Source organism: Seriola dumerili, unplaced genomic scaffold (assembly GCF_002260705.1).
Source record: "Seriola dumerili isolate Sdu_G_001 unplaced genomic scaffold, Sdu_1.0 BDQW01000024.1, whole genome shotgun sequence".
Taxonomy (NCBI): domain Eukaryota; kingdom Metazoa; phylum Chordata; class Actinopteri; order Carangiformes; family Carangidae; genus Seriola; species Seriola dumerili.
The window spans coordinates 2,158,722-2,172,464 of record NW_019174279.1 but is presented as its reverse complement, the minus strand read 5'-3'; the positions used below and the strand labels follow the sequence as shown (position 1 = coordinate 2,172,464).

General features: G+C 42.6%; 1 protein-coding gene across 1 annotated transcript in view; it reads left to right on the top strand.

Moving 5' to 3' along the window:
- slc35f3 (solute carrier family 35 member F3) overlaps positions 1-13,743 on the top strand; it is a 49,531-nt gene that overhangs the window by 27,240 nt on the left and 8,548 nt on the right. The window contains exon 3 of the mRNA XM_022763379.1: positions 10,166-10,508. Coding sequence (XP_022619100.1) covers positions 10,166-10,508 — 343 coding nt within the window. The remainder of the gene's footprint in view (positions 1-10,165; positions 10,509-13,743) is intronic.

The following is a 13,743-nucleotide window of genomic DNA, read 5'->3' as shown; positions in this document are numbered from 1 at the left end:
CAGCCGAGCGCGTAACTTCGCGTTAAATCTATGATGCAATGTTTTAACGCAAATCGGACAGAATCGCTAATCAATTTTCTGCATCTAAGTGCCGAACAATACAAGCGGATTTTAATTGCGATATCTGTTTATTATTTTCTGTAATGATGTGATTTTGCTGATCCCCCACCCCTCGCCCCCCACCTCCCCCTCCTAAAAATGAAGCCTGAAATAGACCTGCATATTGTCCAAACTACTAGGTTATTGACGCACTGATTTTGACTCATGCTGGTCTGATGAAGACTGTGCTAAATTTTTACTGCTCCTTAGGGAGGGTCTTAAGTTGTTATTGCAGCAGGGATTCCCCCCCACCCATCACAGGCAGCTGAAATACCAGAGCATCACTGCCAGAGCAGCTGGGACGTGAACCCAGCAGCAAACATGTTAATGGCCCCTGTCACTGCTCTGTGGGACTGTTCTTCGTGGTGCCTTCATTACATGGGGTCTCCCCGCTTTTGTCTGCGAGAGTTCCTCTGATCTGCAGGAGCACAATTAGGTTTCCCACTGACATCATTAAGGGACAAGCTCCTCTCTGACTCCTTGCATGTGTGGCGTGTTTTCCCCCCACCTGTCCTGACATCTTCAGCAAGTATATTGTCATATAGCTCTCCTCCTGCCTGTACAGTGTGTCTCTTCTGATGTTCTCCTCATGCTTGTGCAAAGGAGGGATGTTATGCATTTTTTAATCTACCCCTCAGCGCAGAGGACTGCTGAATGCCTCAGTGTTTTTTTTTTTTTTTGGTTTTTTTTTTTGGCGTAAGCACAGAACACTGAATTGGCTGCTGATTTCACAGCACCCAGAACAGAACAGCATTAGCGCCTTGCATCTGAAGTAATCCCTAGGACATCTGCATCTCTCACAGGACGGGGGAAATAAGGGAAAATAAGGATTAAATGTAATTGATAAATCATGTGTATGTACACGCTCTCATTCTTATCATACACTTATCTCTATAACTTTCATTATTTTATTCGTTTTTGCATGATTCAAATACATGTATTCATGACATGACACATGGAAATAGTCCTAAAAGCTTATGACGGCTTACAGATAAAATCACTGTCTGATCACATGATTGATCATGTTAGGTGAAGGTTGCTGGTAGCTGTACTTTGGGCAGTGCAGTAAGGTAGTACTGACATAAAACACTGATGGTGACTCGTGACACCTGAGCAAGTGGAGCTAAAAACATGAGCGTAGCCAAATACTTGTTTAATTCTAACCCTCTGTTAAATTAGTTTTGTGTCATATCTTGAGCTGCAGAGCTTGCTGACTAAGACTCGTCAGTGAAGCTTAACTGTGACTGTGCTCCAGGTGTTGGGGAGAGCAGGACAGTCTGGGCTATTAACTGAAAATAACTGAAAATACTTCATTATTCATAATTTATGACTAGACCAGCTGCTGGAATATGGATGAGGAATTTCCATGCTGTTTTACATGGACACTGCAGAAATCTATCAAATTAACAAACAAGATGCTGTAGCTGTTTTCAGGCAATGCAAGGCATTCAGGATAACCTAGGAATAATCACCGCTGCTGGATTACCAAAGGTTTTAAGCTTATTAGTGTGAATGTCAGCTCAAGATATTTTATTTTCAGAATAACTGAGATGGCTGCAAGCTGTTATTTGACAAGCTTCTATATACAGAATTAACAAAAGCCACGGTGTGACACGGGGCCGTGGATAGAGAAAGGATTGTAACTGTGTGTGTGTGTGTGTTTGTGTTTGTTTCGGGGGTTTGGGGGGGGGGGTGAGATGGTATTGTAAATTGTTTAAGGGAGTCAAAGCTGGAGAGTTTATGATGTTAACGTTCGGCTCCCCGTTTCAACAGCTGCTTTGAAGGAGAAGGGAATCACAGGGGGCCACATCGGATCAACACACAGCTTTTCAGAGACTCTGCTGCTTATGTAACACCAGCTCCAAAAACCTCTGTTCTCCTCAGTAACAACCTGCGCCGACTGTCAAAGAGTTTTTTTTGTTTTTTTTTTTCAGTTTGGGATTTTCATTTGTCTTTCTTTTTTTTTTTTTTCTGCGTCCAGTTGACAGTCACAGTTCCACATAGTATTAGAGCGACAATCACTGCAAGTACAAAACTGAAAACAGATGTAGGGACATATTCAGCTCTGCTAAACCAAATTCAGAGTCTAATTTGGTGTACCGCCCCCCCCCCACCCCACCCCCCCGTTTTGAGTCTCTAGATCACCAACATGTCTTCAGGGACTATCAAGTTAACAGCCTTGATTTGCTTTGAGAGAAAGGTGGAACCACCACAGATCAATTTTGGCATCAGACTTAACTGTACAATTGTTATCTGGAGGCTAGTAACACAACAATCCATCATCAGGCAGCACATCCCAGAGTCATCCTGTTCTTTTAATGTTGCTTGATATTATTTTGTAACACAAGTCCATTTCTGGGTGTCTCCGTGTGTCTCCTATCCTATCCTAGCCATAAGTTTGATTCACGGACTTCATCCGGAGAATCTTCTCCTGTGTGTCCTTGTGACCGATTTACGCAGCCAGCAGCACCATAGATGATAATTATTGATTTCTTTTTAAATGCATTTTGAGTGATGATGTCTTTGGGGAATGTCTGTGTTGTTCCTGTGTCGTCAGTGGCTGGGGCGAGAAGTTCATAAAAGTCCCTTTAATCTCTGTAATTTCATTCCACACTTTGAAACAGAGCTGTCTTTTTTTCCTCTTTTTTTTTTTTTTTAAGTGATTCAGTGTACACAAGTCCCGCAGGAAGCTGGTCATATATCACCAGCTGCTATCAGGGGCAAACTGAACATTTCCTCAGGCGCCGATGCACCTGACCACAGATTATAGCCATTGAATCATAGGGCAGTATTAAGTCCAGATTTAGGTCACTCATTTAACACAATATTGAATCTTCAGTGAAAAAGTTTTTCCCGGTGAGGTGACATTGTGTTGTGGACAATCCAGCAGTTTGCTTCAGTCTGTGTCCGTCAAGATTTTAAAATGTATTAAAAAGGCAGCTATTACACTAACTTCCTTTTGTGGATACAGCTGTAAAGTTGGCTAATTTGGCCTGTCTACCCCGCTGCTTGTGCACCATGCTCGAGTGTCACCGTCAGCTTAATGAAATATGTGCATTTAGCAAAAAGAACATCAGCATTTACCGCTGAGCAGATGAGCCAAAAAAAAATAAAAGCAGCGAGATTACAGCTTTAAAACAATAATGATTCTGTCAAGTTCAGACGAAGGGCACGAGAACCTGAATCATCGTTGTTAAACACAAACACATAACGTGTGTACTTCAAGCACATTCACAAAATACAATTCTTGCATCTTGTAAAAAATTGCATGAGTCTTATATGTATGTAAATGCACATTCAGGCCGTGCGTGAATACCAACAACCTCAATATGGAGATGAGGCTACATCTGCCGGAACAAAGGTCAAACGTACAGCACATGTATGCTGAACCTGCGTCAGTGCTGTTGAAAGATCAGCAGCTAGGCAGCGATGACGTTCATGTTGGGAGTTTTTCTTTCCAAGCTCCATTAAAAGGTTACTTTCATCCTTTGAATGTAATTGGTGCTGACTTTGAAGGTAGTCAGACGCTTCTTTCCTCTGTCTAAATTCATTTTAAAAGCGAGTGAAACAGACCTTTCCCACTTGATAAGTTTGTGATGAATACACAATGGCCAAGCTTTTGCTCGGGTTTGTCAAATACAGAGTGCGTTGTGCAGAGAAAGCGATCATTTTACATTGCAATGAATGAGATGAGACATTAAATGGATGTTGTCATCGTATAAGTTCATTTGAGGATTGATGCCGTGATTTCCTCACTGGATATCTTGTTTGTCTTTCATATAGGAGAAGGCGTTCTGTAACGGTGTAGTGGTGTTTTTTTTTTTTAAATCTTTGAGCAAAATCCTCTGCAAGAAAGTGTATTGAAGAAGCTCTAAGCTATAATCCTAAATTGAGGGAGTTGATCCGAAAGCTTTCCTCGGGGTGCAGGACGGCTGCCTATCCTCTCCAAATTGTCTAATGTAGCCGCTGGACCAGATGGGACAGTTGTGGTGTACCTAGTGGGCTAATTATTACAAAGCTGAAATAACAAGCCTACAAGCACTTGTAGTAATTGTGAGCAGCTCGCAAATAGTGTCAGCAAAAAAGTGTGCTGTGTGCATCGTCACATTTCATCTGTGAAAATGACTGACTTGGCAGTTCACTCCGTCTAAATCTTGTTTGATAAACTTCCTTTTTCTTATGCCATTAAAAAACTACTTGATCATCACACTGAATGGGTCGTTCTACAGCAGTGATGTAATGGGAAGGCTAAGATGAAAAGTCTTAAGTCAGGTTTATGTATGTCTGATAGGGTCATTGCATCATCAGTGGCCTTGGGTTGCAGGGAGGGGGAGGAGGCGCTGTTTGGGCAGACGCTCAGAGTGTGCACCTGTGTTGGTTGCCTATCCATTACTTCAACATGGACGCTGTAGCCAATCTTTTAAATATTGATTTGTTGCAGAAAGTGCTGGGACTCTGCCAGTGTGTTAAACTGCAGGTCAGTCACAAAGTATTCACAGCTGGGGGGGGGGAGTGAGGGATGCTTCAAGACTGGGGAATATACTGTTGGGCAGTGTACCCAGTGCCAAATATGAGTAATTGCTGTAGCTCTGCTGTAACACACAGTGCACTGATACACGCAAACACACGCTGCTTGCTTGCGCGCTGTGTTTTGTCGTGTCGGTACTCGGTAACCAATGAGGCATCAGGGGGGCCGCAGCATTGACCCGAATCATTAGCATCTGTTGAACCAGCCGGGCAGGTCAGGGCAGTGACAAACAACAAGTTCGCTTCCCGGTGAGCAAGTTGCTCTGTTGTCCTCTGAGGTTGAAGGAGAAACCAGTCAGGAATTAAGGAGAGCGGGATCAGTAACAGCCGTCCCGCCCTTGTCTGCCCTCCTGGGCCTTTGTCCTCTCAGATACATGTGGTCCCACCTATCAGGTGGTTGACGCAGCAGGGTGTGTTTTCCACCTGTCTCTCTGTTGCGTTATTGGTTGGGACAGGCGTGTCAGATGAGCCTGCTCTGGTGTGTTGAAAGGCCTCTGACTGGCAGCTTGGCCCGACCAAGCTGTCACAGCCAACTATCACAGACTCCCACTGTCTGTCAGAGATTACAAAGACTGTGACACTGACTGTGTGTGCGCTACCTGTCTCTCTGACTGTCTGTCTGCCGTGACGCAACTACCGTCCCTCTGTAATGTGACATTTGTCGTTTATAGTACATAACAAATTCCTAGAAATTGTGCAAACGAGCACCGACGAGCATCTTTTAAAGACACTACCCTCGACTTACATGTCAGAAATGACAAACCCAATAAGCCAACATGGGATTGAAGGATTTATTTTTATTAAGGTATTGATTCAATGATTGATGCTGTGTGACAGCCAAAAACATGTTAAAAGATGAGCTTAGATTTTGTGTTTGTTCGCCTGTTATTCATCCAGATCCAAAAGGTTACGTTAAAGGGTCAGTTCACCCAAATTACAGAAAACATATTTTCACTTGCCTGGTACCTTTAGTCGTATCTAGCCATGCAGATATTTTTTAGATACGAAAACTTTTCACATTAAGGTGAACTGACCTTTAAAGTTATTGATTCACGTGTTTTATATAAACTGTGTGCGTAGCCAAACAATGACTTTGCACTGTGATGTTTTATTATGAGCATGACAGAATGAGTAAGTTGCACCAGTCCATTCATCCATCCATCAAGAAGCAGAGTCCCCGCAGACAGTAAGACAAGGAGAAGAGTTCCTCTAAAGTGTGTATCAGTGATTGATCTGTTTACCTCTTGAATCACTGAGGCAGAGCGCTGCAGTGCACTCTCACTCCCACAGAGGTGTCGGCAAATAGACAAACCTCTCTCTCTCTCTCTCTTACCTCAGTGTCCCCCACTTACAGTTGAGGTCCCAGGGAGGCACTCCCCACAGTTGCACGGCCACCCTGGCAAACCCACACGAGCCCGACGCCATCGCCGCTGCTGCCTGCGAGGATCTTTGTTCCTGCTCTGGGAGAGTCAGGGGCGGCAGAGAGAGAGAGAGAGAGAGAGAGAGAGAGAGAGAGAGAGAGAGAGAGAGAGGGTGCGTGAATGGTGTGGGCGGTGGCCCGTTCAGGGAGCTACAGGGGAACATAGCGGGGCTCTCTCGGCGTGCCATGGCCAGGCTCTGTGAAGTGTGAGAAACAGGCAGTCAGGCAGGCCTCTGCTGGCACGTTTGGGATTTGCAGCTATCAGCAGGAGAGATCTGCACTGCAGAGTCTGCAGGAGGAGGGAGGAGAGCGGGAGTGGGAACAGGGCTGGTCGGGAAGCAGTGAAGCATGCGTTGAGATGGAAGAAAAACTGGAAAACTGGCTGGTTAATGGCAAGATAAGTCTCAACACCAATCGGAGTGCTTCCACCCTACTGGGAGCAGGACGTATATTCAATACCCAGCCTATGAGGTGCTCAGTGTACTAAAACACTAGAGGCAGACAAATGACCACATAAGATACAAATTGATTTACTGTACCTTCAGTGGTAAAGACACTGATTCATCTACAGATTTTCACACAGGGAGAAAAGAGTTTAGTGGCTAAAATATAATCCCTTCTGTCAATAAGTATCAAAACACTTTCTCTACTCTTGAGATTACTTTTACCTGTGCATATGAAATTCCACGGTGTTACCATGCCTTAACTCAGCAGAGTGGTTGGGACGAATACATTTGAGGAGGCAACATGGAGAAGCCATACACAGCTGTCAGAGTGGATCCAAAGCCGATCCTACAAGGACGCCACACACTTCCTTCCTGTCTCCATTGATTTCACAGACGCCTGTTAGGTTCATTTAAGTACATTTGGACACAGAATGGGTTGGATGAAAGGAGATGCTTCCATCTATATTCTTAACTCTAAATTAAGCATCTTCGCTAATCTGCCACTAAACCTAATCTAAATCCATTTTAGCGTGCAAAAGAATGAGATTAATAATGAAATATTATATAAAAGAAATACACTAAATGAGACCAAAGATTGCACTGCAGGCTATTCACTGTACTGCAGTCGCTGTGGTGTGTACGGGGCTGACCTTGGCAGTTGACATTCGATTACAAACTGATAATGTTAAGAGCTTTCACTTAATCATTTAGCAGTTACAGAGGGAGACTCTTTCTGGGTGTTTCAGTCATGGTAATAATGGCTTCAAATGTCATTAGTGGAGCAGCCTTTCTATCTCTCTCAGCCACTTGACTGACCCAGCTCTCTCACACTGATGAGTTCAGCAGAGCTCCATATTGTTCATCACTGGCAGTCAAGGTTGATACGGCATCATTAGTCACCGTCAGGCTAAATGTGAAAGGAGCGCATTGTCTTTAAATTATCGAGTCATTGCTTCAGTGGGTAATAAATGAATATACGTTGATGTCTCAGCATTTACTCACAGCGGCTTTAATTAATAATTCATAATTCATTGTGTGTTTCGTTTTAATAAAGAGAGACTGGATTCTATCGATGCTGAGTGTTATGGTAACAGCTTCATTGAAGAGTGCGGGCTGTGTGACAGGAATATCACTGATGTAGTCATGACACTCAGCATGTTCACATGTGCCAGAGCTGGAAATGCTTTGCTGGACACCCAGCGCCTCTCTGGGGGCTGATTGGCTTGGCCCATCACTGCATTTGGAAGATTAAACTGTGCTGCAGTATGGAGCAGTGGCCAGGGCCACGGGATGTGGGATGGAGGCCCAGGAAGGACAAAAGCCGGGCAGCGTAAACAAGAGATGACCTTCAGAACGAGACAAAGAGGCTTGGGGCTCAGAATAGAGAAACTTAATTCTTACCCTTGTGCCCAAGACTTTGACAGACATCCACGTGTGTCTGTCTCTTTTTTTGGTCTTTGCTGATTCATCATTTCAATGCAATAACAGACAATGATCTTGAATCATCTTTCATTGCTGCCAATTGTGTCCCGGGGCTGTCAGATGTGTCAAGTGCTTTTGCAGTAGGGAGCATTGTTCAATACAGTATAATTACATTTTAATTGCGTCACATTTCCAGTTGCTGTAGAGAAACAAAATAAGAATCTCTTGTGCATTCAGTAGGGAGCCTGAGGAAGCCGGGGCATTAACATTAGAGGTGATAGTCATCAGGGAAGTTAATCTGTGATATGATGAGACCACCTGGCAAGGTCAGAAGCAGCTCTGCCAGGAAGAATGAGTCGCCCCATCGGGCTTGACAGATTCCCTCTTATAGAGGCCTTTTGTAAAAAAAAAATAGGCAGCAAGCCGCGTGTATTAGACAATAGGTGAGTTTTGGATTACAGAGAATGCATTAACATAAAGATAGACAGCGTCATCAGTGCTATATGGAAATAAACTGACACGGGAGAACTAAAATAATATGACTTCCGCGTCCTGTTGATGCTGTACAATAATAATTTCCTCAGTGTAACTCCAGCCTAAGTTAGATTTATTCTCGTCTCACTGAGGCCTTTTGAAGTGCGTTCTATATTCCAGTCAGCAGTGTACAGTGCAGATGAATCGGCAAAAGGCTCCCTGCGGCACATCATTACCTCTGGAAACACCATTAGGGAGATCTCACATTTTTAACTTGTTGGAAGGCAGAAGATGCATGGTGCGTATTACACAGCCGTTATGAAACAGAGCCGATACAGGGGCGATGCTGTCTGTTTTGTCCTCTCGCTTCCCTGATTGTAAAGTTGTGGTGTTGCAGTTTCATTCTCTGTGGTGAAATTATAGCTACAAGGTCCGTTTGGCTCTAAGATGGTCTGCAGTCTTATTTATAAGGACTTTGCTGGTGGTACTTTGTTATGGTTATGCTATTGTATGGTTAATACACAATGTCATTGAGAGATAAAGGAAGCCAGATAACCGGTCTGAATGACTATCTGCTGTATGACTAATGTAACTATTGCTCCCAGCAGAGTAAATGCCCATGTAGACGACCTGAACTACTGGAAGATCTTCTTAAATGATGTGTTTGAGCTTATTAACTTTAATACTCTCACAAAGGACTGTAAAGCGATAACTGTAGTAGTTTAGAGGAGACAATAGGTAAGTTTAATGACTTGAGGGAACAAAAGTGACCTTGGTAAGTGAATCAGGTTTGAAGCACAGAGTGGGTGTGAGTGGGACAGAAAACAGCTCGGCAACACTTTGCTTCAATTCACACATAATAGAAGAAGTATGGAGGCTGTCAGGTTTTGACATAAGCAATAGAAAGCTAAGTGTTGTAATATGTGCCTTTGTGCGCTTGGGCAAGCATACGCCCGCGCACGCACACACAGACACACACACACACACACACAGATATGTCATTGTAGCTCATGAGGTGGAGAAGAGGTCTTGGATTGGATAACAGATCTGTCCTCTTTTGTCCTCTGTTTGGCTGCTGCCTGTCACACTTGATCACCATATTTTTAACTCATGTCTGATTGATTACCTTCAAGTTCAATTAAACTGCAAATGGAGCTATATTTATCCAGAAAAAGACACAGGTACTCACACAGAAAAAAGTGTCCTCTGATTTACTGCAGAGGATATTCACAGAATATACAGTATGTCCATGTATAGAGCTAATCTATATTTTCTAAACCAGTGGTTCTCAAACTTTTTCACATCAAGGACCCCTAAACTGACACAAATTAGACCACTGACCCCCGTTTGATAAGATTTTGTCCCAGGGTCCCCCATCTGATGAGATTGTTGCTTTTAGATGTTTTATTAAGTCTTTGAAACCCATGAGCAAAAGAATCAGTAGTTAATAGTCACATTCTGTCATTGTGTTACTTATGGATGGGATTATAGTGAAAATAAATTATTCCCAGGAACCCCCTCAAGGACCCCTGGGGGTCCCCGCACCACTTCGAAAACCACTGTTCTAAACAACATCAGAACTTACAGAAATACAATAAGTACAAAGATAAATAAGATTTAGTTTTTAGTTAAAAAAAAGTGCTTGAATCAGAATTTTTTAATGTAATAACTCGTTTAAAATTGAGCAAAACTCCTTCAGCTACAGCAATATTGAAAAAGAAAATTCTGATCATAGAAGAAGTATCAGTGTTTACTTGCTGTATGTGTCCACCTACAGGAGAAGACCGCACCAGGGAGAATGTGGTGGGCACAACAGACGCACAGTCGGCTGGAGGTGCCGCAGGAGCAGAGTCCGGCTCCAGCAGACGGAGGCTCCACTGCTGCATCAGGGTAACAACTGTACAGGTGCGGAAGGCCCTGTGGGGGGTCGTCATGGTGATGTGCGTGTGCTCATCCTGGGCAGGCTCCACCCAGCTGGCCAAGCTGACCTTTAAGCAGTTCGACGCCCCCTTCACCCTCACCTGGTTCGCCACCACCTGGAACTGCCTCTTCTTTCCCCTCTATTACATCGGCCACCTGTGCAAGAGTCCAGAGAGGCAGACGCCCAGACAGAGATTCAGGTGAGAAGACTGTCACTGCTCAGCAAGCAAGCTTATTTATATAGCAGCAGAAGAAAAGAAAAGAAAAGGGGGGTGGATATGATAAACAGTGAAGACAATAGAGTATTTAAAACAACCTACAAAGTAAGTCGATTAAGCTCCTCTAAGACCTTGTGGGAGGCTGCTCCAGAGTCAAGAAGCAACAACAGCAAAAGCACAAACACCGTCTTTGACCTTGGAACAGCCAGACGTCCCTGCTCTGAAGACCAGAGGCTCCAGCCGGGGGTCACAGGTCACAACAACTCCTTTAAATACAAAGCTGCCTGACCATATAATATTGAATATTTTAATGTAACCATTTCAAAGTTCAAAATCATTTGTAAAACTGATAGGGAATCAGTAGAGAGAAGCTAACTCTGGAGTAATGTGCAATGTATGTTTTATTATAAATACGTATATTATTATTATTATTATTGATAACCAGCTGGAGTTATTTTCGTGGAAGATGAACAAGTTGAAGAAGGTGTTACAGTTGCTGAGGCATGATGTAATAAAAATATGGACTTTTTCCAAATCTCAAAGTTAGAGTTTGGTTTTCACAAGGTTCCTGTTTCATAAGGGGCTGAGAATTTTAGTTGAGATCAAAAGCAATAAAATGCAACTGGCACAGCTAAATCTCAGCGCCCTGAACACTGTTGTTTTGTAGAAATGGCTGGCAATGCGTCAATGTACCATTATTATGGGGAGGAGTACTACTTTACTTGTCTACTAAACAGTACCATCTGTCCACCCGAAAATACTATTCACACTATTTAGAATAAGCAATCAATGATGTCTAATATTTTATTGTTTAGGTTCTTTCATTGGTAAAATTGTTTCTCTGATTGCTTCTCCTTATTGTTATGGCTAACAGGCCAAACACACTCGCCACGATGTGCAGTCAAAATAAAGAGAAAAAAAATCAACAGCATCAGCTGTCGTACAGTTTCACATCATAGAAGAGAAAGTCATTATTTTCCCCAACAGCAGCAGCCTGAGCAGACCTGAATGTAATACAGATATAACCCACCGCTGGAATGCTCAGGCATTTTATTCTGTGGTCATTGCAGAAAAGCCATGAGAGGAATATATGAATGCAGATGTTGCATCAGCTGTAAGACGAACCTGAGGGGTCATCAGATGAGAAACAGGACAGAAACTAGAGACTATATTTCTTCTACAGAAAAAGGTTGTTTTTTTTCCCCACACTTTCCTTTAATCTTTGCCATTTGATAATGAAATTAAAAAATTACAAAAATAGATAAAAGAGAGAGAAATCGGTCTTTTGTTGATGTGGTCCAAACCAGTATGCAACTAGCAAAACTAGCCAAGAGAATAATCTATTAATAAATCAATTAAAGCCAGGTACAATTAAGAAGTCTGTTTAAAAACAAAGCAGCATTAAATACAAAGGATACATGGTGTTTAGCAGAGTATCAGCGTGTCCATGGGGGTATTTTCCTTAAAAAGCTAAAGTTACATATTATAACACATTTGTAAAATGGTGTGAAAAAGTCATACTAAGATGACTCTTTCTGTATGATGAAACACACATCTAATTTTTAATCTGTTTTCCCAACTGCTTATAATTAGATCAGCAGCATATTTGATTTCCAAATTAACTTAATAGCTTTACAAAAACAAAAACAAACAAACAAGGGTCTCATCTTTAGTTATCCTGCTGCAGCAAACAGAGAGAATGTGTTCCTGATTGTGTTAGAGGTGCTTTCACAGTTGAAACACGACATTAATCACGGTCTTTAGACAAAAGTCTTATCTCTGCTCCCTGCTAAGCTTTCTTTAGTACAAAGAGAAAAAGAAGGCGGTGGGATGGAAGGTGTCATGGGTGGGTGGGTGAACCAGGGGAATCGGCTATACATTTCTGACGCACCTCTCTGATGTCAGTCTTCCTTTTTGAGGGCTTACACAAGGATCTGGAGCTCCCACCGCTCGGCCGGAGCTGACGTGCTCCGAATATCAATCGCTTTGTTTACTTTGTGTTTATTCACATTGTGTCTCCCGGTGAATCTCAGACAATGCGAAGAAACAGAGACCAGGAGTTGACATTTGTAATATCTGTCCTGTCTCTTTGTATGAAACAGTCGCCGAAGTGGAGGAAAAGACCCGACACTGGCAATAGCTGGCTTCTGAATGAGGAGTCCATGCTTCTCTTTACTGTAGTCTGAGAAGATCTGAGGTTATTACGAAACATTGAATGAATATCAAAACACAGTTATCTGGGTGAAAGCAAGGAGGGTTTTTCTTTTTCACTTGACTGCAGCAATTTAGTTTGGGAAAATACCTTCATGAGTCGAGCTTTAAATTTCATTCTTGACTTTGGAAACAGCAGTTTGTCAAAATTGATAATGATAATAGCAATAACATAAGGTACTAGCTTTTTTTCCTCAGCTTTGAATTACATCATACTATACTCGGAGATTGTACACTTGAGTATCTTAACTGAGCAAACTCCATCCACCAAGGAAGATGTGGTCAAAAAATATAGTAAATAATAAGTTTTTTTTTTTTTGTTCTTTTTTTGTCAAACCTTCATGAGTATCATAGATTAATATATAGAATCCAAACACTATCACAAAAAGACCATCAAAATACAGTGCAATTGTGAAATATTGTCATCACTTCTATTGCTGGTTTTGATCTGCTCAGAAACCAAATAAAAAATGATGATTTCATGAGTTGCTCGCTGCATTAAAATCTGCCTCCATAACACCTTCCTCAGCTGAGTCTTAGAGCTGCAGGTTTTTCTAATATCAGATGGGATTACAGGTCTCACAGGTGCAACAGCGTAACAGAAACAAACCGCAAACCTCTTATTGGTTTGGATGCAAAGGTGCCGTATCCAGTGTCTGTAATGAAATGGTGATAAACTTTAATGTGATTGTCACTGAATTAAGTGTGAGAAGTGATTTTTAGTGCAGACTCAGCCCTCTGGAGCTGATTCATAACAACGCTGCTCCTCAGTTTCCGGAAAGACACTCAACACAAACGTGCTACCTGCTGTTTCCTCAGTTGTTGCTGTTTCATCACTTTCACAGCCACACACACCCCCCCAACCCCACCCCCCCACCCCCCGATGCTTTCAGGGTAAAACTGTGTAACTCAAGAGCACTGTAAACAGCAGCAGTCAAAATGCCAGCATCTCAAAAATTCAATAATGTTAGATTTTGACCCGGGGGGGGGGGGGGGGGGGGCCGTG